At 50.4% G+C, this 23902-nt stretch overlaps 1 protein-coding gene across 2 annotated transcripts; it reads left to right on the top strand.

The window, feature by feature from the left end:
• Positions 1–5180: 5180 nt before the first annotated feature.
• On the top strand, positions 5181–21326 carry LAT2 (linker for activation of T cells family member 2). Of its 2 annotated transcripts, none has more exons than XM_063402408.1 (13): positions 5181–5431; positions 10947–11049; positions 12462–12501; positions 13845–13888; positions 14727–14781; positions 15444–15487; positions 16223–16261; positions 16787–16817; positions 16952–17022; positions 17444–17509; positions 18270–18332; positions 19150–19216; positions 20468–21326. In XM_063402408.1, the coding sequence occupies exons 2-13, from the start codon at positions 10965–10967 to the stop codon at positions 20493–20495; spliced, it is 633 nt and encodes a 210-aa protein (XP_063258478.1). In that variant the 5' UTR covers positions 5181–5431; positions 10947–10964; the 3' UTR covers positions 20496–21326. The 2 variants fall into 2 exon arrangements, with proteins under 2 accessions (XP_063258478.1, XP_063258479.1); XM_063402409.1 differs by having other exon boundaries at positions 5182–5431; positions 20454–21325.
• Positions 21327–23902: the final 2576 nt, after the last annotated feature.

Raw genomic sequence — 23902 nt, 5'->3', positions numbered from 1 at the left:
ACTGAAACAGAGTTTGCTTTGCTGCTGTAGGAAGTGCTTTGTCGTGTTACCCCAGTTTGGTTGCAAGTGGGGAAGGTGGGAGTCTGGAAGAGCTGTTGGACACTGCAGCAGTGGACAGCAGCATTTAATGTGCTGCAAAACTCTGCTGTCAACCACCAAAAAATAATCCCCACTGAAGTCCTGAGTGCAGGAATGCCCCTGGGAGGGCTCATCCCAGTCCTCAGGGCAGCACCCAGTGCTGGCACGGGTGTGTTGCCAACTCGCTGGGCTGTGCAAGCCTGGAGCAACTCCTGAGGGGGCTCTGTGTGCTGAGGCATCAGGGTTGTTCTGATGGCTGAAGAAGGAGGTGGAGGAGTGTTCACCCACTCAGACATGGGCTGGTGATGGAAGAGTCACATTAAATCCATGCCCTCCAGTGTGGCTCACTGGCCTTCCTAAAGCAGCAACAACTTGTTCACCTGCTGGGATTTGCTGCCACTACTCAGAGTCTCCAGGGCTGATTATGAACTTCTGAAGTTCTGCAGGTGTCCCAGGGCTGGTGATGCTTGTGGCCAAGCTTCCTGTCCCAGGGCAGTTTGGGATGATATTGATATTTTTAACTTAGGAATACTGTTACAGTTTCAATCCTGACTTTAGCACATAGTCTAGTAGGAGCATTTGCTACCTGTAGTACTGGCTGCTGACTTGTCTTCAGGAAAGATGATAAAATTGTGAGAATTTTAGAGCAAATCCTGTAACATTGCAACCCTTCCTCTTTGTAGGAAAGATTTCATACTAAAGCCAGCAAACTTTGGAATGTATGTGCAACCTCTTCAGCCTGAGTGCTGGCGTGTTGCAGCTCACAGAGCAGCCCTTGTCCTGCTGCCTGCTTTGGACAAACCTGCTTGGAGGGACTTTGCTGTTCCCCTGTTCCCCTGGGTGTGTTTTGGACAAGGCTCTGTGTGTCAGGCTGGCTCCCAGGCGCAGTCACAGGTTTTCTGTTGCAGCCCATTCCTTCCCTCTCTGTGTGCAGAAGCCATCTCGGGGTTATTTGCACTCACAGCAAGAGCTCAGGCGAGGAGCTGTGAACAGTGAGCACCTTGAAATCTGTGTGAAGTTTATGTTTTAAACATTTTGATGGTTTCTGTTTCACTGCCAGTGGAGTGCAAAGGCTCTGAAGGAAGGGGCCGCTCGCCTATTCCAGCGTATTCTAGAGTAGAATCAGTTACCTTTGTACTTCTCAAGGGCTTCCCTGGGATGGATTCTTGGGGTGCAATTTAGTTGGTGTTGTTTGTCTTAAATTTTTAGAAAGGGGAGTTTCTGTGACTGAAAAAGAATTTGATTTCCAGCTGAGAGTGGAATTTTCTTATCTGGTAGTTGACTCCTTCCTCTTAAATGCCACTTACCCACTGCAGGAACAAAGTGTATTAAAAGTGGCAGAGACATCTTTTATTTGGTGCATACATTTTATTTATATAATCTGTAATTTATTCTGTTGTTCGTGATAGCACTTGCTGTAGCAGTATTAAACCAAACTGAATAGAAGCATTTAGGATGGTGTAATCATATTTTTGACCCTGCTTGCTGAAAGGCTTTAATCCTTCAGTGCCAGACACTTGTTTCTCAAGCCTGATGCACATTAGCAATAGCAATACCTTGATGGAATTCTATGTTCTGCCCTCTCCTGTGCATTAGGGCCTGCAGGGAAGCTCTGCTGTTGTTCTGTCTGCTCACAGGAACCAGAGGTGGGCACAAGACACGAGCCACCAGGTCCTGGTGGCACATGTGGTGTCTCAGTGGGCACATGGTGTCAGCATTCATGGGTCTGAATCGTGTTCCTCATCTCACTGTACCTGTTTGAGTGACTCAGTCTAAAGCTTTTTCTGGTTTCCTTTCCCTTCGTGGCAGCGACTCTGTCCTGTGGCATCACCTGCTGGACAGCAGGCTCAGTGTGACATCAGCTGCCCTCACTTCTGTCCCCTCTGCAGCAAAGTTCATCCAAGGGCTCCGAGGACTTCCAGGGCTGTTACAGGAACACCCCTCTCACCTGTGTGCTCACCAATTCCTGTGTAAAGCTCTAGAGTAGCCCAGGGTTGATGTTTTGGGGATGTTGTTGCTGGGAATGCTACCACCACCTTTCTGCCCAGTAGGTTTCAGCCAGGTTAGTGTTCCCTGTGGCCAGGATTTGCTTCCTGCCACAAGATTGTTTTGTTCATGTCACCGTGCTCCCGAGATCTGCCTCTTTCTTTTAAATAAACCAAAAACTCACCAAGTACCTCTATAAACCCCTGCAAAATCTGTACTGTAACGAATCTGTATAATTTGTATTGCTGTATAAAAATTCAAATAAAAGCATTCAAACCTTCTAGGTTTTTGTCTTCAAATTGAGAATTATTGTGTCCACAAGGATGAGCTCAGCAGGATGAGAACAGGAAGCTTTGTACCATAGGGATGTTTGGGATTAGTCTTTGCAAAGCCTGCCTGGCCAGAGCTTTGTGAAGCACCCATGGATGCTGGCTGTGAGATGACTTTCCACTGGGTGGTAGCAGCATTTATTTTCCTTCAGCAGCAACGGAGCCACTTTCGGTTTCAGCTCAGTGAGAGCCAACGTGCAGCTGGGGCAGGGGAGGAGGCAGCACTTCCCCTCTGCCTGGGGAAAGGCTCATCCCACTACAGCAGAGAGAAAAGTTCCTGGGTGTGCACAAAACTATGCAGCACAACCTCAGCACATCAGAAAATTTCCTCCAAGACGTGGCTTGCGTTAGAGCTGCCGTGAAAATGCTGCTAAACAGATGGAGTGCGTTGTAATCCCAGTCAGTGCTCGGGATGAGAGACGTGCTCAGCCTGTCCCAAAGCAGGAGGGGCTCGGTGCTGGTGCACAGCAGTGCCTGACTGGCAAAGCTGCTGAGCTCGGAGCCTGTTGGAGCTTGGAACACGTTGGAGCTTTCTCAGACCTTCCAGCATTGGTGTGTTTGTGCAGAAGGGGCTTAGATGATGCCCTGTTTACCAGTCCTTGTTTCACTGCTGATTTTTGATCGGTGTTAGTCACAACACCTGATTCAAGCACGGTCAGCTGGGCTTTGAGCAGCCTCCGCCTTTATTTGAAAGAATGTAAATCACTCTCAGGGCATTTGGCTTCCCAGGGCCCAGGTGAGCTGAGCTAGGTAGAAGATGGGTCCTAATGAGTTTTCTGGACCCAAGAGATCTCTCTGCAGCTTGCCAGCTTCTATCAAAAGGTGAAAAGGTGGGTTAGGTTAACTGGTGAGCCTGCCTGAAGGAGTAGGAACTATGTTATGGGGGGGAAACAAGCCCAAGTTGAAATGGGTGAGCTTTGAAAAGAACACGAATGGATTTACAACGTGGTGTTTCTGTAACTTACTGCAGTGATAAAAACATGCTGCTCCTGTGCTTTTGACCTTTGTCAAATCAGAAATTGTTTCCAGCAGCAGGTCTGGGTGAGGCAGGGGGTGTCAGGAGGGTAGGGCCCGTTTCCCAGGCTGGGGTTGGTGCCTGAGGGGTCACTCTGTGTGTGCTGGAGGAGAATTTCTCTGGCCTCATGAAGAGCAGAGCCCGTGGCTGTGCTGGCAGGAGCTCGGAGTGAGGACTCGCCCTAAACCTTTCCATCCAGCCCTTCTTAGGGGAAACGTGAAGGAGGCAGACAGGATCCACCAGAGGATGCTGCTGCAGTGATTCCCTCTAATGCAGGTGTTGGCCTCTGCAGGGCACTGGTGCCTGTGAAGGCATCACTGTGCCCACGAGCTGTGGTACCACTCCAGGGTGACTCTGCTGCTTCACTCCTTGGGCACAGAGCAGCTGCTGCCTGCTCTGGAGAGGCCGAGTGCTCCATCAGGGGACAGCCTGGGGACCTGCACGAGGTGCAAGGGTGATGTCCCCACCACAGCACCGAGTCCTACCTGAAGCTGAGACCCGCCAGGGAACCTGTAAACAAACACGTGGCACCTTTTGAGCAGTGGCTCTTCCTGATGAAATTGATTTTGGGTACAAAAGATGAACTTTAAATGTCTCCAGCATATTTTGAGTATCAGTTCTGCTATAAAGAATTCTTCTGCAAAACCTCTGTCATCAACTTATGCTTGAACACATAAAAACCCTGCTAGAAAGTTGTTAATAAATCATTTAATCGCTGAGACCTCTGCTAGAAATGCCAATTTTGTAACAACTCTTTTGGCAGTGAAATTTCAGATTTTGCAATGTCCTTCACACAGAGACCACCCAGAAACCTGTGTGAGCAATTAAAAACTGAGTCTGACTCTTTTTATCTTTTGTTGAGATTATGCTGATTTCAAGATAGGCTTCAGATTTTGTCTGGGAATGGCTCTGGGGGGGTGCATTATTGTTGCATCTCAGGTTAGAATTGGAAGAGAGAAAGTTATTCGCACTTACAGTGGATAATTATTAAGTAATATTTCCTCTGGAAGCTCAATAGCCAGATTTCATCCCAGAGTTGCAAACATTGGCTCCTTAATCATTTTATGGTGAAGTCACCTTGCACAGAGAGCTGGGTGTAGGTGGCTGGTTGTGGCAGCTTCAGCGTGCCCTATATTAAATATAACGAAGTTTCCCTTTACTGAACAATTTCCATGTAAGAGAGGCTCTGTGGAGCCTTAGTGAGGGCAGCATGAGATGTTTTGTTTATGGTTGTCTTTTCCCCCGTGGCTCTTGTGCTGTTGTTGCACAGCTACACATCTAAGTGTGTGTGCAGGATCCCTTTTCCATGGACTGTGACAGGGCTTGAAGCCAATACATAAATCCCCAGCAGAGAATTCATGAACCCTCCTTATTCTATTCAAGCACCAAAAAACTCAGGAATTACTTTTTTTCCAAGAGTGCAGTGAAATTGTGCCTGCTGCCTGCAAGTGCTGGAGCATAAGGACTGGTTTTATTCCTACAGCCTTGGTCAGGAGCTCCAGGTCTGGCCATGAGCAACACTGACCTCGGGCTCGTTGCTGCCTTGGGAAATTGTTCCCAGTTTTTCCACAAAAGCTCAGAGAGGGTCGCAGTTTGCCGTGCCTGCTTTGAGATTCCCCCGGCAGCACCCGCCGCTTCCAGTGCGCCGAGTTCTTCCTGTGGAGGCTCCTTGCTAAAAGGAAGCCTGAATGTGAAAAATGCATATTTATTACACTGAACTCTTCTGGGCCCCAGCACCCTGCGAGCCTCAGGGGAAGCAGCCTCAGAGCCGAGTGTGGTTCCCCCTGTCCGGGGCTCTTCCTCTCGCAGACAAGTGACCCGTGTGGGGCTGTGCGGGCGGCGTGTCCGGGGAGCAGCGGATGCTGGGCTGGTGATTCACGGGGCAGGAAACCCTGAGGTGTCAGCACAGCCCGGAGGAACCGGCCCCAGCCCGGAGGAACCGGCCCCAGCCCGGAGGAACCGGCCCCAGCCCGGAGCTCTGCCCAGAGGGGCTGCAGGAGCCGGGACACAGCGGAGGCTGCGGGTAAGGAGGGTGAGGAAGGGAGGGATGGGGAGAGGAAAGTGCCCCGAGTGCTCGTGGGGACAGCGGGGACAGCGGGGTGTCCCACTGAGCTCTGAGAGCCCACGCCAGACCTTGGTGACCCTTTCAAGAAGTTCAAGGTCACCCCTGTAGAAGCTCTCTGAAAAGCGCCGTGGTGGCTGTCCCCTCCTCAGTGCTGCTCCCGGCCATCACCAGCTCCGAGGCAGGAATTACCAACTCTCCCTTCTCGGCCCATTCAGACCCCTCTGGACCTGAGGTGAGTCCACCCCGCGCAGCCTGGAGTGTTCCACAGCACTGCTCTTCACATCTCCTCGTCCATCTGCCGATGGAAGCGTGGGTTTAATGATATTTCTGCACTCACATCTTCTCAAATGTTCTGGAAGGTTCAGTCTGTGCTGAGCTTCCCTCATCCCTGCGTGCTCCTTCCTCTGGCTCCTGCCTGTAGCTTCTGGGACTGCTGCAGCCCACGCTGCTCCCCCTCCAAAGCCCAGTCCTTAAAAATAACTGATTCAAACAACACTTCCTGGGTTTTCCATTGATTTCAGAACTGACTGGCATCATGGATATGAATGTATTTATTTTACTGCATGTAAGTGCTTGAAATAGCTAATTCTAGATAGGAAACGATTTGGTTTTGCAGCAGTTTTCTCTTGTGTGAGCAATGTTCAGTGTAATATGGGCCATGAGGCAGATAATTTAGCAGAAGAGGATGATTTTGGGATAATCTTGCCTGAGACTGGCTCATTTCCGTGGTTCTGCAGTCTGTGGTTACACAGGGGTTGCCTGTATTGCTAAAGTGGCATCCCCTGGGCTCCCAGTGGAAGTGAATGCTGCTGTGAGGCTTCAGTGCTGCCTAGAAGAGGAAAATTACAATTACAAGATAAATCTGTGAATTACCTTCTTGTGCTGCCATGCCTGCTGTGATCGGGGTTTTGCACCGTATTTTCCACCCAAGGTTTTTTAAAAGCATTTCCCAAAGTTATAATCTATGTGAACGTTGGTTTATCAATTCTAATTTTCCCCTTTTATCAGATGTTCTACTGAAATGCATCTGTTGGCATAAAAGCCTGATCTGCCTGCAAAGCTGTAAAAACCCCAGACCTGAACTCTATGGCAGCAGCTTTCCTGAGAAGCCTGACCCTGGCACAAATCTGGAAGGAAATGAGATGTGCAGACCTCTGGAAAGGAGCTTTTCTGAAGGCTCAGTGCTGCTCACAGAACTCATTCCAGCCCCAGGAGCTAAAGTCACCTTCTGAGACTTTAATTTCTGAATTGTTGGGACTTTCTGTGGCAATCTGTGCCACACAGGCAAAGAGAAAGCGGAGCTGCTTTTCTTAGACGTGCTAGAGACATTGACTCAAGCTGAATATTGCATCTGTTCAACAAGTCAGTGTGCTGAATTTCATATGGGGAGCCTTTAAATACACTCTGCACTCCATATTTCATACCAGTGACTCATCCTACCAGCCTGAATTAGAATTAATTTACTGCAAACCGGTGCAGACCACAAAACTTCGTGGAGTGGAGAGAAAGGGGCTGGTTTATATTTGCCTTTCAGGCATGTTTTTGATTGATAGATAGAATGCATAATGTAAATACACTATCTTAGTCTTTATCTTGCAATATGAACGCAGGGGTGGGCTTGAAGTCTGCAAAGGGCTAAAATGTCTTCATCAGAAATTATCTCGTGGAAAACCAGGCATTGCTGAGGCCACATCAACACATTCCTCACTCTCCTGGTTTCTCAGCAAAAAGTTAAAGTTCACTTGAAGTGCTCTTTCAGGTTTTTTTTAGTGAGCTTTGTGCCTTTTCTGCTGCTTTTGGGAAGTTCTTCCAGATTTTCCATCCATTAGGAATTTTATTTCTAGCCTGTGCATATCCAGCTTTTATCCACTCATTTTATAAGCCAGAATTGCCTTAATTCAAAAGTTTTTCTCACTTTGTTGTGCTGCTCTTGGACAGATGAATGGTGAGTGTCCCTGTCCTCTTACTCTCCATTTCAGTGGAATTCAAAGCAAAAGACCTTTTAGTCTTCCTGGATAAAACCATCTCTCCTTCCTTTGGATCTCCATAGCGAGCCTGGTTACTGGGGTGAATCCTTAAATTAGGACAAGACCTGGCACAGAGTGGATAAGCTTTTGCAAGTTCATTAATTTTTTCCAAATTTTTTTTTTAGTAAGAAAAAGCCTGTCTCCCTGATTGCTAAAAATATCTGAGCTCAGAGAAGGAGCAGCCCCTTTGGGAGGACGAGCTTCCCCCTCTGAAGGAGAGCCCAGCTGTATCCAGCCCCCAGCAGGTTTCTCTCCCAGGAATTGCTTGTCTGGAGCAGCTGCTCCTGAGGGATTTGTGGGGTGCTCGGGGTGTGCCGTGGTCCTGTGGCTTCCTCTGCACAAAAAGGGGAAAAGCAGGCAAAAGGAGAAGAGAGAAGTGTGTGAACAGAACAGGGCATTGCAACACCCCGAGGGTCACTCCTGAACGAGGTGGGAGCCTGTTTCCACCCCGAGTTTGGGTTTGGCATCCTGAAAGCAGGGCTGGCCAGCCCTGAGCTCCACACGTCCTCCTGTGCGGGATTTCTTCTCTCCAGCTCCCCAGGGCAGAGCGCAGGGAAGCACATTCAGCCTTCCAAATATTTTATTTATATCCTGCTAGCCGTGAGTAAGTGCTTCCAGCCTTCTGCTTGTCATAAATCTGTTCATCACCTCCCTCTGTCAGCTCCTTACCAGAGCAGGGCTTGTCCCAAAAGAAAGGATTTTCCACGGGTTTGGGTTATTTGGGGAGCACAAATGATCTCTGGGCTGATGGGGTGTGTGTGTGACTTGGGGGCTGTCTTGGTGAGGTGGGACACACCATGTCCTGTTCACCAGCCCCTCAAATGAGCACTTTTTGTGTCCCTGGTGAGTGGGGGCTCAGGAGCAGACAGGTTTCGCTGCCTCACTGCCCAAGACCAAAATAAAACTGGCAATGGAAGGGATGAGGAGGCTGCCATGCAATGGGACAAACGAGGTCAGTGTTGTCAGGTGCCTTCAGCTCTGCCTCGCCCTCACTTCAAAGAAAAAAAAAAAAAGGAAAAAAGCCAGGAAACCTTCAAGCAAAGCAGTAGCACTGCAGCCCTTGGTATTCTAGTCACCAGGACTGGACCAGCTTCCCTCAGCTGCCTCTTGGAGATGCTTCAGGGATGATCCACAGCTCATGATTTCCATGGGGGAAAGGAAAATGAGCAAAGGAAAAATGATGGGAGAAACCACATGGGTTTGACTAGGCTCTTTTGGGTTCTGCACCTCTGGGGTGGGTGCAGGAAGGTCTGAGCACTTTAGAATAATTCAGCTCATCTTCTTCAGAAAGTGCTGCAAAAAAACTGTGCAGGGAAAGAGAGGCCTCTGGGGGCCTACAAAAGGCAAAACCATGGTGGAGTGGGTGCTGGTAGCTGCCAGGTCCTGGAGAGCCCAGGGAACCTGGAACACAACAGGAATAAGCCCAGTTTGTTCTCAAGCAAAGCGTGGCCTCACAGCCTCATCGAGGTCCCTCCTGGACAGCCAGAGCGTGTTTGGGAGCCACTGAGAAGATGCTGACACCAAACCCCTTCAGCCACTGCTCCTGCCTTTGCTCAAGGTCTGTCTGAGTGGAAGTGAGGGACTCTCCTTCCTCTCCTTTCCCTGCCCCACGCTGATTTACACCACGATTATTTTCACCACGCCCTGATAATCAGGACTGTGGCACAGGACTGAGACATCACTGATGAACTGGACACAAAGCTCCCACCACCACAGCCAGCTGCTGCTCCAGGAGCCTGGCAGGGACAGGAGGGGGTTGCTCAGCCCCACGTGGGAGCCTTTGGGTTTTCCCCAACCTGAAGGGGCTGTCAGAGCAACTTCCAAACTTCTGTGGAGTTTGGGCAGAGAAATGTTTATTCCACTTTATTCAAGCAGAGGCAGAAGGTGCTGAGCAGGGCAGAATTAAGCTGCTGCTTTCTATTGTCTGCTACTGCCACTTGTTGGATTATTATGAATTATTTTAATTATCAATTGCTATGATATTCTTTCCTCCTCCATTCACCAGTATAATACAGGCTTAAGTTGTAATGATAGAGGTGGAAGGGAGGCAGTAGGAAAACTTTCTGCCAGACAGAGTGATGATGTACTGGCCTTTGGCATGTTGTAGTCTCCATCCCTAGGGAAAAAAAGAGTCTATTAAAACCAAAAATAAATTAAAATGATCTGTAACTAAAGAAAATCTGACCTTGGGGAATAGGAACGGGCTGAATGATCCATCTCAGTGCCAGCAGGCTGCTCTCTGTGATATTGGTAGGATGTTTTGTATTTTAAAGGAAGAAGTTGAAGCCAAATCGTGCTGATTGTTAAAAAATGTGAGTTTATGTTTGTGAAAAATCCTGTCATGGACAGGAGGGGAAGAGCCGGTGGCTGAGCCAGCTCAATGCAGAGAAAGGCGTGGGGAATTTAACACAGGGAGTCACTCTGAGCTGCTGGGAAGAGCCAGGACTCATTGTGCAAAGGTCTCAACCATTTAAATATTGCCCAGTGCCTGCCTTTTGCCTTCTCTTCTAGAAATGAAAATAAATTACTGTCTGCTGACAGCGTTTGATGGCAGTGGGGTGGGATTGGGATGGGGAATGAGCAATTCAGAGCATTGCAGGGAAAGGGCACTGCAGGAAAGGGCACTGCAGGAATGGGACACTGCAGGAAAGGGCACTGCAGGAAAGGGCATTGCAGGAATGGGACACTGCAGGAATGGGCACTGCAGGAATGGGCATTGCAGGAATGGGACACTGCAGGAATGGGCATTGCAGGAATGGGACACTGCAGGAAAGGGCACTGCAGGAATGGGCAGTGCAGGAATGGGCACTGCAGGAATGGGACACTGCAGGAAAGGGCACTGCAGGAAAGGGCATTGCAGGAATGGGCACTGCAGGAATGGGCACTGCAGGAATGGGCACTGCAGGGATGGGCACTGCAGGGATGGGCACTGCAGGAATGGGCACTGCAGGGATGGGCAGTGCAGGAATGGGCACTGCAGGGATGGGCAGTGCAGGAATGGGCACTGCAGGAATGGGACACTGCAGGAAAGGGCACTGCAGGAAAGGGCATTGCAGGAATGGGCACTGCAGGAATGGGCACTGCAGGGATGGGCACTGCAGGGATGGGCACTGCAGGAATGGGCACTGCAGGGATGGGCAGTGCAGGAATGGGCACTGCAGGGATGGGCAGTGCAGGAATGGGCACTGCAGGAATGGGCACTGCAGGAATGGGCATTGCAGGAAAGGGCACTGCAGGAAAGGGCACTGCAGGAAAAGGGCATCGCAGGAAAGGGCACTGCAGGAAAGGGCACTGCCCCGCTGCCAAAGCCCCTTCTGCATGCTCAGCAGCTCCCGGGGGTTCGAGGGCAAACAGCACCGGGCTTTGGGGGGTGGGAGCTCTCTGCGGGATGTCCCCACACCCCCTGTGCCCCAGGGCTCACGGGGTGCCCTGGCCGTGTCTTTCAGGCCGCCTTCGGCCGGGCCATGGTGCAGCCGGAGCTGTGGGCGGCCGCGGCGCTGCTGCTGTTCGGGGCGGCCGCCAGCCTCTGCCTCCGCTGCCGCCGCTCCGGTAAGTGCTCCGTGTCCTCGCGTCCTGCCCGGGCCCTGCCCCCGGCCCTGCCCCTCGGTGGAACACTGGAGGATGGAAATTCCAGGCTTTCTGTGCTAAAAGGCGCTGAGCCTCCAGCGAGCACAGCATCTGACCCGAGGCCGTGGAACAGGCTCCCGAAACTGTGTGGTGGCACGGGGGTTGTGGGTGGGTAGTTTGAATAGAAGTGTGTGATCTCACAGGGTGAAAAACTTAGGATTTAAGGTTTAATAGATATGGGGCAAGATGGAGGATTTTGGGCTTTGTCTAAGTCCTTCTTCTTCACCACCTTCTTCTTCTTAATTTTGTGTATTTTTTTTCTAATTGGGTGGAAAATGTCCACACTGCAGGCCTCAGGTGGTCAATTATTGGGTCAAGAAATATAAATAATATAGGTGTCACCTCGTTATTGGGTGATTAGTGCTTAAATAACCTTGGAAAGAGTTAGAGGCACCTCCGTTTTCACCTAGCTAGTTGGAGCTCACAGCTGGTGAGGCTGTAATATAGATAAGAAATAATAAACACTGAGTCCAAACAAAAAATTGTGACTCCCATGCACTAATGCCAGCTCTAACACAAAGAAAAGATAAGGAACCAACACCCCTGGAGTGGATTTGGTTCTGCTCAGCCAAGCACCAGCTGTGCCCCTGGGGGATGCTCCCCACCAGGTGGGAGGGAAGGAGCACCCAGAGCTGCAGAGCCCTTCCCAGGGCAGGGGTGACACCCCGGGCTGCAGAGCCCTTCCCGGGGGACAGGGGTGACACCCCGGGCTGCAGAGCCCTTCCCGGGGACAGGGGTGACACCCCGGGCTGCAGAGCCCTTCCTGGGGACAGGGGTGACACCCCGGGCTGCAGAGCCCTTCCCGGGGACAGGGGTGACACCCCGGGCTGCAGAGCCCTTCCCGGGGGACAGGGGTGACACCCCGGGCTGCAGAGCCCTTCCCCGGGGACAGGGGTGACACCCCGGGCTGCAGAGCCCTTTGTGTCACCATGCTGGTGGCTTTGGGACTGCAGATACACAAATCCTGCAGAGGGTGTGGAACAGAAGGGCAGGTGAGGAAGGGAATCTGCAGGATGAACTCACAGAGAGAGCAGGGTGAGCACGCAGTGGGGTCCCAGCCCCTCCCTGAGCACTGGGTGGGTTTCAGTGGGGGACAGGCTGCTCTTTGGGGTTTGGGGGCAGGATCGGCTGCTTTGCTCTTTGGGGTTTGAGACAAAAACCACAATTTAAACATACTTTCAAAAAATTTCATCAAAACCCTATTGCAACTGCTGCTCGCTTCCTCTGCTGTCCTGAGCTGCTGAAGGAGTTTTGTGAATGTATTTTATTGGCCTTTCTGATCTCTAACTCCCAATTTATCCTTTCCAAGAGCTTTTTGTTCCCTTTTCTTCCAGCTACCAAACGGGAGACACAGCTGAGTGAACGGAGGAGCCAGTAAGTTGCCTTTCCCAATCATATTTCTCCCCCAAACAACTCACCCAGGGTAAGCCCCAGAGCCAGACCCAAGCTGAAATCTGGGTTTATAAAGAATAAAACAATGCCAGGATGGGATGCAAGGCAGTGTGCCCCAGCCCAAGGTGCTGCTGAAGGGGCAATGCCTTTATAGAGAATAATCCAAAATGAAACTCTGACTGTGATGTCATTGAATCATTAACTAGTTGGAAAAGGTCTGGGAGAGAAGGGCAAGTTGTTATCCTGTTCTGTGGTGCCCTGAGATGAGGTAGAAAGGTTTTTTACTTCATAAAGAAGCCCCTGCTCTTGGCTGGTGTACCAGAGCAACCACTGACCTGCAGCACAAGAAATGAAGGAAATGCAGTGCACTGCCCCTTATTTCCTTCAGCAACAGCCAAACCACAGTAAATGATGTTAAAAAAAGCAAAGCTGGGTCGTAAGCTTTGTTATAGGGGCAAACGAGGGGCAATGGGGCTCTGCAAAGGCCTCCAAGGGCTTGGGGTTTTTGTTTCTGTGGGGAAAGGCTCTGGAGTGATGCATTGTGCATTGATGGAGCAGCCACTGAAGGCTCCATCCCCCACAGGCTCCACCCCTCACAGACTCTTGTCCCAACTTGTTGAAATTTATACCTGGATTAGGTGGTTTGGGCTCAGGTTTGTGGTGTTGTGTGCTCTTTCCAGAGGTGTGGTTTGGCTCTATGTTTGGGTTTCTGACAGCTCTCCCACCAGCCCTGGGCCATGAATCCCACCTGGGGATGGGGCAACCCCAATGAAAAAGGGGGAAAGGGTTCCCAAGATTGGAATTAAGAAGTACCTGTGTAGAAACACCTGCAGTAGAAAAGATGTTGAATTCTCTTGTGCTCTGAAAAGCAGCTCTCCTATTATCTAAAAAGTAAAGACATTACTGGGCACAGGTTATCATTGATGATGTTATTTTATTCACGTTGATGTTAAGGGCTGATGTGAGGGGCAGAGGCAGCAGTGGAGGTGAAGCACGCATGAACATTCATTTGTTTTGTGGGTAAAAAAGTTCTTCTGACCTTTGGTGGCTGAAGCATCAGAATGGGAATGATCCTAACTGATGTTTCCTCATCCTTGGATCCTTCCCTTGCTGATGTTGGCTGCTCTCCCAGTGCTTCAAAACCACACCTTGTCCTTAAAGGATCAAAGAAGAGTCCAGAAGATGCTCCAGGTCATACAGGCCCTGCATGTCATGCTGAGCATCTCACAGAGCCCTCCCCTCACCAAACAGCCAGGCCTCTTCTATCTGATTTCCTTGTCATAAACCCCCAAACTCAGCTGAGGCTGTGCTGCTGTTGTTTGCAGGCTCGAAGGCCAGCAGAGATTTGCCGTGGTTCGATCCTGTACCTGTGAGTATGAGCATGGCCCATGGCTCCTGCCTTGGGCTGTGAGGGCCCTGCATGCACAGAACAGGGGGAAGGTAACGTTCAAAGGGTCACCTTGAAGCCAAGCCATGAAATGGGGAGACCTGGATTGTCCAAGCCACATTAGGTGCTTCTAGGCATGCAAATTCTGAGCTCCAGGACAAAAATGCCCTTTGCTTGGAAATAATTCGCTAAAGCGATGTTGCTGAGTAGTGCCCTCAGCTCCCGGGGCTGCTGGAAGCATGCAGTGCACCCTGTGAAAACAAAGGTGTGGGTGATAGAGTGACTCATGCATCATCCCCCTCCCTGCTTCCTGCAGCAGGTTGGGTTCAGAGCTGAACTTTTGGGTTTTATGCCACAATGAGCAGCTGCCAGGTCTGTGTGAAACGTGTCTGTCTGCAGCTGGCCCTGCCCTGCCCAAGGACTCTGCTGGGTCCAACCAGCAGGGCCCTCTGCGAGCCCTTCATCCCAGCCTGACCTAAGCTCTGGACTCCACCTTGCAGTGTGCAGGGAGGGGACTGGCCCCCAAATCAAGGGGGTCTGGGGGACAAGGGGTGACAAGGCAGCAGCTGGGATTGCAGCTTCCTCCAGTGAGGGTTTGCAAGCTCTGTGGTCTGCACAGACCCAGCTTTTTGTCCAGCTGTTTCCTGCTTTGACCATTTTTGAACAGTCAAGGAACAATTTGGAAGCTATTTTAGGATGCATTAGGAAAATGCTTCCCAGTCCCAGGGATTCCTCTCTGGTGGAAGTTCTGTGCTCTTTGAAATACCTGCTGCTGCCATAATAATTAACATGATAATTTTGTTGTTATTGTTTTTGCCAGTTGCAGCCCGAAGGCTGGAACAAATTAAGGAACCTGAAAACTTATCAATAGCAAGGTAGGAAAAAACCCAGATAAAATCTAGCTCTAGAGCCAAGGTTGGATGAAGTTCACCCAACATACATGAACATTTGGGATTCCATTCTGGGCCCTACAGATGAGGCTCGGGCTGTTTTTAGAATCAAAGAATAGTTTGGGTTGCAAGGGACCTTTCAAGGTCATCTAGTCCAACCCCCTGGTGAGGAGCAGGGACATTTTCAAGTTGATCAGGTTGCTTCACTTATTGTCAATAGTATGTTTAGACTTTTTCTGGATTTTCTGCAGTCTGACTGCATTCTTCTGGCTGCTGACTAAATCAAACCCAGGAAAGTGAGCTGTGGCTGTACATAATAGATACATCATGGAAAAAGAAAAGGCTATTATTCACTTATAAGCAGTTTGGTGTGATAAATCCCCTTCTCCCCATCACCAAAGCTCCCAGTAGCTACACAGCCATGATAACTCTGCTGCAATATTCAAGTATAGTTATTTCCATTTGGAGATTTTACCCCAAATTCTTAATCTCCCCTTGCTCTGTGTGTGTGCTTGATAACCTTGCAAGGAGGTTTCATCGATGGTAAACACCATCGATGTTACACACCACCATTTCTTCTGGTGGTGTGTAACTGCTGGTAGAGTTTGCTCAGACCCAGGGTTTTAGGTCTCTTTTCTCTCTTTCAGGAAAGTCATTGAAGAGCTCAGTGCTTCCCATCACACTGGATATGGTGAGCAGTACAGATACAGTGAATCACAGGGGGTTTGGAGTTGGAAAGGACCTTAAAAATCATCTCCTGCCATGGGCAGGAACACCTTCCCTTAGACCAGGGTGCTCCAAGCCCCATCCAACCCGGCCTTGGACACTTCCAGGGATGGGGCAGCCACAGCTGCTCTGGACAGCCTGTGCCAGGGCCTCCCCACCCTCACAGGGAAAAATCTCTTCCCAATATCCCATCTAACCCTGTCCTCTGTCAGTGGGAAGCCATTCCCCCTTGTCCTGTCACTCCCAGGCCTTATCTAAAGTCCCTCTCCTCTGTAGAAGGGGCTCTAAGGTCTCCCCAGAGCTTTCTCTTTTCCAGACTGAACAACCCTGGCTTTCCCAGGCTGTCTCCAGAGCAGAGGGGCTGCAGCCCCATCTTTGTGCACTCCTCTGGACTTGCTCCAACAGGTTCACATCCATCTTAACTTTGGTCTATCCTGGGTCAGAGTTTAAAGCCCAGTGCTCATCCTGCTGTGGCTGACCAGTCCTGTTTAGAGCCACGGGCACAGATTATTTAAAGTATCACCCCTGGCTGTCCCAGTTCCTGTACCCTGGAGTGTCCAACCCTGCAGCCATGTCCCCTGACCTCAGAGCTGCGTGGGGCTAGAGCTGCTGGTGCTGAAATACTTGGTGCCTCCATTGTCCAACTGCTCCCATCACTCAGCTTGAGTTCAAGTGTAATGTGCCCCTCTCTTGTCCCCAGGGAGCAGGGACGAGTCCAGGTACCAGAATTTCCTGGCAGGTAAATGCTGCAGCTGTGTGGGGGGTTTGGGAAGGAAGGCTGCCGAGGGGATGGGAGGTCCCAGGGGATGGGAGCTGGCAGAGGGCACACAGGCAGCTGCACTGCTGCTGGCAGAGCTCTGGCTGGGTCAATTTAGAGATTGCTTTGTAAGCCACACACTGATCTCATTAATGGGCAGAGCGGAGGGGGACGGATGCTCCCGAGCCCCCTGCTCCCTCCCAGGGCAGCGTGAGCTGGTGCTTGCCCTAAGAGGATTATTGGTGTGTGGGGCTGTGCTCTCCTTCCCCAAGCCAGGGAGCACATTCCCCATCTCCCTGCCAGCTGCCAGCATGTGTCCATGAGGAGTGGTGAGCTGGGGTTTTCTGATCTCATTTTGAGCTCCAGCCACCTGGCTCTGCTGTGGACAGGCTTCAGGGGCTGCAGGGGATGTTGGCTGTGCTGGGGGGTTTGTCCAGCTGTGCCCAGGGATGGCTGTTCAGGGTGATGCCATGGTGGGGTGCTGACAGCAGACCCTTGTTCTTGCAGAGAACTGCCTGCAAGAAGACACTGCCTATGTGTAAGTACCCTGTGCTGCCACCAGCACGGTCCAGTGGAGCCATACTGGTCCCAGGGCTGTCCTGGTGCTCCCACAGCTCAGCCTGGGAAGCCTGTGCTGGGCAGGAGGAGCTAACAGTGCTGCTCTTCTCACAGGGAGCCCATAGCTTTGGATCACTACTACAATTGCACCAGGTTCTTCCATCCACCCCGTGGTAGGGCTCCAGGTGAGTGAGGTGGGTTCCTTCATCCAGCCTGGCTGTGCCATGGCCCCAGGGAGCTCGTGGGACTGCTTGCTGAGCTCTGAGCACCACTGTGTATGGCCTGAAGCAACTGTGGCTCAAGGAGACACGTTCATAAAAGGGTGTAGCAGAGCTGTGGGATTTGAAGGATGTCCAAGCCCCCATCAGTCCATCTGTTGCCTATAAACACGACAGCCCAAAAACACTGGTGACTGTGCTCCTGTGGGAGTGACCACTTGATCCCACTGCACTTGGATACCCCATCCCCTGGTCACCACAAAGACTAACAATTTTTTAGCTAATCTACATTTCACTGTGGGAAGCAGCCCCCTCCTGCAGGTGCTGAGGGATCTCCCTGCATCACTTCTGTAGGTCCTTTGTCACTCCTCTTTCTTCTCTCCATCAGAGAAAGACGAGGATTCCTATTCCTATGAAAATGTCACCATTGGAGCGTCTCAGGGCTCCGATCCAGGTCAGTGTGTTGTGTCACAGTTCTTGTGTGTCACACGAAGTGCAGAGAAGGACTGTGACCTGCTTAGCCAAGAGGAACCTGCCTGCTCACAGCTCAGCTCTTCCTACCAGCCCTGTGGCACGGAGCTGGCACGCAGAGCCTGCACACAGGGCAGGCCTGGAACATTTCCCCTTTCTGCAGGAAAATGCACATGGTGATACCTCCACCCTGATGCCTTTGACTTGGAGGTTTCTGCAGCAATTCAGGAGCTTTGGGGTCTGCATATCTATGTTTTTAGTGTTGTTTTAGCCACGATGATTACGGTTCCAGCTCCTAGCTCAGGTTTCTCACCAAATCCAGCCCAAGAAGCCAGGAAGCTTCTGGAGGATGACATTGAACCACAGTGTCCCTTCAGGGTTTCCAGCGTCAGTCCTGGGATGTTGCAATCAAAATAGGAAGTCAGTTTGGTTTCCTTCTGTGACTTAACACGCTTTCTGCACTGTTAAAGCCTGCCCTGCTGCTGCCTGGCTTTGTGCAGAGTGATTAGAGGAGGCAGGAGCAGCAGGGACCTGTCTGATCCCCATCCGTGCCTGCAGATATCCAGGCACGTGGCCAGGGCTGGAAAAACGATGAGGCAGCATCAGCAGATCTGTGCTGGCTGCAAACTCAGCCACGTGCACGGCACAGCCAGGCTGCAGTGCTGGCAGGGGGGGTCACAGAGGCCCCTTTTTAGTCCATTTGCTGCTCAGAACCATCCTGTCCAAACTCTTCCTTGTCACAGAGGACGCTGTGGAGTACGAGAACAGCATGGCCATACACACATGGAAACTGCAGCAAAGGCAAGGTATGTTCTCAGCTGCTATTTGCTGCCTGGGGATGGGCTCATGGGCAGAGTGCCTGCTGCACTAGGCCAGTACAGACCATGCAAGGGCAATGCAGCCATCACCCTTGTCTTAATTTTTTCTCCAATTGTCCATGATAAATATCCAAGGCAACGTGCAAATTGTGACACACTCCTGCAACTGAATGCTGCTGTGTTGGGACGTGGTGTTTGTCGTACTCAAAAGGCCCCGTTTGGGTGGCTGTGCCTAAACCCTGTCCATGGGATACTACAGAAAAATGTTATTCCTCAGGTCTTACATCCTGTTACATTTGAGGTTGCCCCAGCACAAGTGCAGCTGTGTAATCCCCTGTGACACACAACTCTGTGCACACACCCATGGGTGAGCCCTTGACTCTCTGCTGAAGTTGGGGGGCCTGTTTCTCAAGCTGACCTTTAAACCACAGTTTAACATGTGGCTTCCTGTGAGGCGTGAGGGTAGTTCTGGCCTGGGGAATAGAGAGGAGTGTACACATAAATATTTAAGAGCTTTGTGTCTCTGGTGTGAAAGTTGTCTAAACAAACTGATTCCTGTCTGCACACTCTCTAGATTAAATCTTTTTTGGCTCTGAAGAGCTGCCCAGAGTGTTTGCAAATTTGCTGTGATCATTTTGAAGCCTCTTCAAGGAGACCTTGACACTGATCTGAGCTTTCTTAGCCCAGGCACATAAACCTGTCAGCACCAAAGGCTAAATATTGGCAGGACACATGGTGTGTCAGTGGTCTGTGTGTTTTTACATCAACCCACTCACTGATAAGTGCTTCCCATCCTCACCCACAGCCTCAGTGACAGAAAGCCTGGATGATGAGCCAGACTACATCAACACTGGTCCTGTGTCAGAGCAAAGGTAGGAACAGAGTAAGTGGTTGATATGTCAATGTAGGGTGGAAGGATTTGGTTTATGGTGTTTATTTAGGGGTGGGAGGGTTTGGTTTATGCCAAAGGGAGCTCAGCTGAAGCTCTGCCCTTGCTGGCAGCTTCAGCACAGCAACCCACATGGGCAGTGGAGGAGTGTGAGGAGCCCGCCCTGTGCAGTGCCTCATCTCTGGCTGATGCCAAGCTGACTAACACAGACCATGGAGACAAATTTGTCCAAGTCCATGTCCCAGCTCCAGTGCTGCTCTCCTCCAACAGGCACAGGAACTCCGAACTGCTCTGCAGCAGCTTGAGGCAGCTACATGCTGTGGACAGGGACACCCAGAACCCCTGCTCTGAGCAGGGATTCCCTCAGCTGAGCCCTGCCTGCTCTGCTAAGAACACATATCCTGCCCCACTATCAGCACCAACCTGATGCTGCTGATAAAGAATTACTCAAGGTAGATAAAGTAAGGAAACTGCAGAGAGCTGCAGGAAGGTTGCATGACACTTGAGGGACAGTGAATGATGTGCTGGTCAGTGCTGGTCAGTGCTGGTCAGTGCTGGTCACCCTGCTCCAGGCTGGACTAGGACTCCAGCTGGGAGATGGACTGGGACCAGTACTGCTCTCCTTGTTGGGTTTTTACTCTCCTGAGCACCTATGCAGACCCAGTGGGATTGTGCTTATGCCATGTGCCAGCTGCTCTACTTTTATAGGGTTTTATATTCCCCAGACTGTAGGCACCAGCAGTGGGCAGACTCCCAAAACTGGATCTTTCTGAAGCCATGCAGAATACTTAAGATTTGTCCCCACCATGCATGGCAGTCATCCTGTTCTGCACACTCTGGCATTTGCTTCTGCTGGACATGGAAAAACCTGGCCTGAGAAACTTGATCCTGCCATATCTTGCTGCCAGACATCTTTTTGCCATTATAATGTTGTAGTCTTGGCCAGCAGAGTAATTTTCTGAAATCTCAATGTCCATCCAACAAGTGCCAGCAGAAGTTCTCCACCAAGGGAGGCTGAATTGAGAAATGGGCTCCTGGTGCCTCCTGCTCTGATCAGGGATCATCCTCCAGGAGCACAACTGGAGTTTCTGCTTAGACAGGGACATTTTGTAGTGTATGTCACTAGTCCCTGGAAAGAAAATGTAGCAGGAAGCAGAGTTAAGTTGAAAGCAGGGATTAAAAATCACTGGACTCACTGGTTTTTCTCCTCTTATTTCAAGTATTCTGCATGAAGTCTGAAGAAATCTTCTGCTGAGCTGTAAGAGCACACCCAGAGAACATGCACACAGGGAGAGGGGAGATTTCCATCCCTCAGTGAGATCTCTTCTCCAAACTGTGCCTGCAGTGACGCAGAAGGGGTGTTACTGAAAGGAAGAAATGCACTGCTTGAAGGCCTACAGAAGCCCAACCACAAAACCAGCAACTGGAGAAAGCACTCTGCCCCCAGTGACCACGGGCTCCTCATCCCAGTCTCATCTCCAAGATGGCCAGTCTGGGCAGCGTTTTCTCCTGTCAGGCATGAAATGAATCCTTAACTTGCTGAGCAGTAATGCAGCCAGCTACTTAATCTGTCAGGGTGACTCATGCACGGTGGTATTAAGCCACAGGGATTATGTTCTGATTTAGTTCCTGTGCTCTCCTATAGAAGCAGTTTCCTACGTGAGAGGAACTGGCAAGGCAGAGGCTGTGTTTGTAACAGCAGTGGTTGTCTGGAGCTGAATGAGATTCCAACCTGTTCACAAAAGCTAAAGAGGATTAAATGTCTGCCTTATCCATGGCTTGTAATTCACAGTATTGGTCTATGGCAGTTTTCCTCATGTTTCAGTATCTGTTTTATAATGATACAAAAACCAGCAGCAACTCTGAGAGTCAGATCCACAGCCACCAGCCTCAGAAACTGTACCAGTCCCTCAATATGGCATTGGAACATCATCCTAAAAACAGAATCCCTATCTCCTGAGCCCTGATGTACAGATCCGACACTTTTGGAACACTTATTTATTAAAACTGAAAAGCTTCCAAAGAAAACAGGGTGTTTTGCTGTGGTTTGCAATGATGGATGTCTGCATGATCAGGTGACACAGAAATGGGAGGACACAAGGTGACATGGAGTGATGGAGAATCTTATAGGGAGAAAATGCATTAAAAGCCTTCTTCCTCAAAATCAGATCAGAAAACTGTGTTTCAGGAAAGAACACAGCCACACTCATGGTGAATGAGCAGAGAAGGGGAGCTAAGGGTGAGAGAGCCATGGAGTGGGAGATGGGGTCAGATGCTTCCTGCTGTAAATGACTTGGCTCTAATTTGAGCAGAACCACCAAGAGAGCCCATAGGTGCCCACTGTTGGTGCAGCTGAAACAGTGGGTGGGTTGGAGTCTGGCTCAGGAGGTTTGCTGGTGGTTCCTGCAAATGCTACAAGTTTCCACAGGCTTTTTACAACAGAGAAAATCTAGTGCCCATCAGGGATGCACACAGGCAGAGAGCTACAGCCTGGTTTCCTGCTCACCCCAGCCCAGCTTCCCCTCACACCCTCAGGTTTCCTGATGGTCAAATGCTCTGCAGAAAGTCTGCACAGGTGCATGGCAGCAGGGTCCCTGTGAGCCAGAGGCAGACAGTGACAGCCTGTGCTGGCTCTGCACAGGCTCCCAGGCAGGCAAGGGGTGCTTCTGTCACTGAAATTGTGCCTGTACCTCACAGAGCTGTGAGACTGCTGGGATTCATCCTCAGCACCTGAAGAAGCTTCCACTGCCCATGCAGGGCTGCAGACTGTGCAGTGTTCACTGCAAGGGTGAGCTCATTCTGAGTGATGTCTGATGTTACCCACTGGTGATTCTCTCCCAAACAAGGGAGGCATTCATGAAAGGAGATTAGCAGCAGTGACAGATCCTTGGCACACAGCAACAGAGCCAGCTGGAGACCTCCCAGGAAGTTCTAGGTGTTAGGTCAGTGCATGGTCAGAACATGAAAATACAAGATTTACTGCTCTCCTCACTAAGCAGGGAGGCAGATTACACCAGTTAGATTTTTCTTGGTAGAAGGTTCCTCTGTTGCCAAAGTCTGAGTTTGAAAGTTGTGGAGCCAAGGCAGGCAGGGCAGAACTGGATGTGGAGAATCTTCCCTTCACTCACTGGGGTCTGAGCAAATCCCCCTTTGCAGCTCTCCAGAGCACTCAGCTGCAGTGAGGGGTAAATCCTTGGCTTTGTAAAGCTTCTGGAGCACTTCTCAGCCAGTCATCTCATTACACTGGAAGGGATCCAGGGACTGTTTCAGGAACTCTCATCAGTGTTCTCAGTCTTGCTCTGAACAGCCTCACAGTTTTTCTTTGCAATGAGCACAGATGTGTGTGTTCACTGACATGCTGCCCTTTCAGGACTGGCTTTAGGTGTGCAAGGATTTCTGGTGCTCAACCAGAATTGCCAGACACTGTTGTTTGAACCTAATGCAAGGAGACTTACATGTCCCCTGGGTTCACCTCTCTCTATTCACATTAAGTAGGCAGTCAAGTAAGAAATTCACTTCCTGTTTTCAATTTAAGATGCTTTAGAAAAGTAGTTCTGGCTGGTGCAGCTCTGAAAATGGAGCTGGGGAGTCTGTGCTAAGTGCTGGAAAGCAGCAGCTCTGCACTCAGAGGGGGAACAAACACTTTTGGAGAGCAGGAGGTGTTGGTGGCCTCTGGGATCAATACCATTCCTCTTCTTAGGAAAAGGGAGTGTGATTAATTTCCAGTTAATGCTGGAAAGGATTAGCCCAGAGTCTGCTCCAGACTGGAGCTGTGAGATGCAGTTGCTGAATACAGCTGAGAAGAAACCCCCTGAAATCAGGAACAGGAACCATGACCCTCCATGCTCCTCACCCTTCCACTGGCACCACCACTGTGGGCAGGCACATCCCACAGGGTAAGGACTGGCATCCAAATACGGTGTTTGCTGGTTTATGAAACATCCATGGTAACACCTCTTCCTTCCCCATTCAGCAATGAGTACATTTAATGAGAAAGCAAAGACAGAGTAGGCTGGCTGTGATGAGTAGTCAAAGGAAAATTAACCTTATTTAAATTTTTGGGGACAAAAGCTGTGATGCTGTGTCTATAGAGAACTCAGCAGCTCAAGCCCCAGTACTAAACTATTAGTTGTGTTATTAATAGAGTTTGTGCTGATAGTAACTCACTGGCTGGGAACCAGAGCCTAAGCTCAATACATATCTAGTGAAGAATGTACTTTGAGCATTACATCCATTATTCCAAGCGCTGTTTGCTGCATTCCCGGCACTTTAGCTGCCAATTCCCTTCTCTCCTGCACATTGAATCACAAAGGTTTGTCTGCAGGCTCTGCCAGAGGAGCCGCAGGAAGACTTGAGGGGAAAGTCATGATGCCAACAGCTCTGGCTGCTGAAACTTGTGACCCCTTTGGCTGGTCAGAGAACAAGAGGATGTGCCCAGACCCTGTTCAGTGCAGGACCAGTCCCCAGGCTGAAGCCAACTGGTGCTGCCAGGAAACATCCATTTGGCACTGAAATAGCTGCAGTGGGGATCTGAACACTTGGGGTGGAAATCATCAATAAAATGGGCACAGTAACATGCAAGCACCAGCAGCTTGTGCCTTTGCACTCTTTTGTGTGACTGCTGTAACCAGACCATGCTTAATTGCAAGGCTTTGACACTGTCTCCCAC

The sequence above is a fragment of the Prinia subflava genome, chromosome 8 (assembly GCF_021018805.1).
Source record: "Prinia subflava isolate CZ2003 ecotype Zambia chromosome 8, Cam_Psub_1.2, whole genome shotgun sequence".
Classification (NCBI taxonomy): Eukaryota; Metazoa; Chordata; class Aves; order Passeriformes; family Cisticolidae; genus Prinia; species Prinia subflava.
This window is presented reverse-complemented; position numbering and strand designations above follow the sequence as displayed.

Coding starts and splice junctions, on each gene's coding strand:
- LAT2 (XM_063402408.1), top strand. CDS start 10,965: ATGGTGCAGCCGGAGCTGTGGGCGGCCGCGGCGCTGCTGCTGTTCGGG. Junction 12,502..13,844: donor CTGAGTGAACGGAGGAGCCA/GTAAGTTGCCTT, acceptor TGTTGTTTGCAG/GCTCGAAGGCCAGCAGAGAT. Junction 19,217..20,467: donor GGTCCTGTGTCAGAGCAAAG/GTAGGAACAGAG, acceptor TTCTGCATGAAG/TCTGAAGAAATCTTCTGCTG.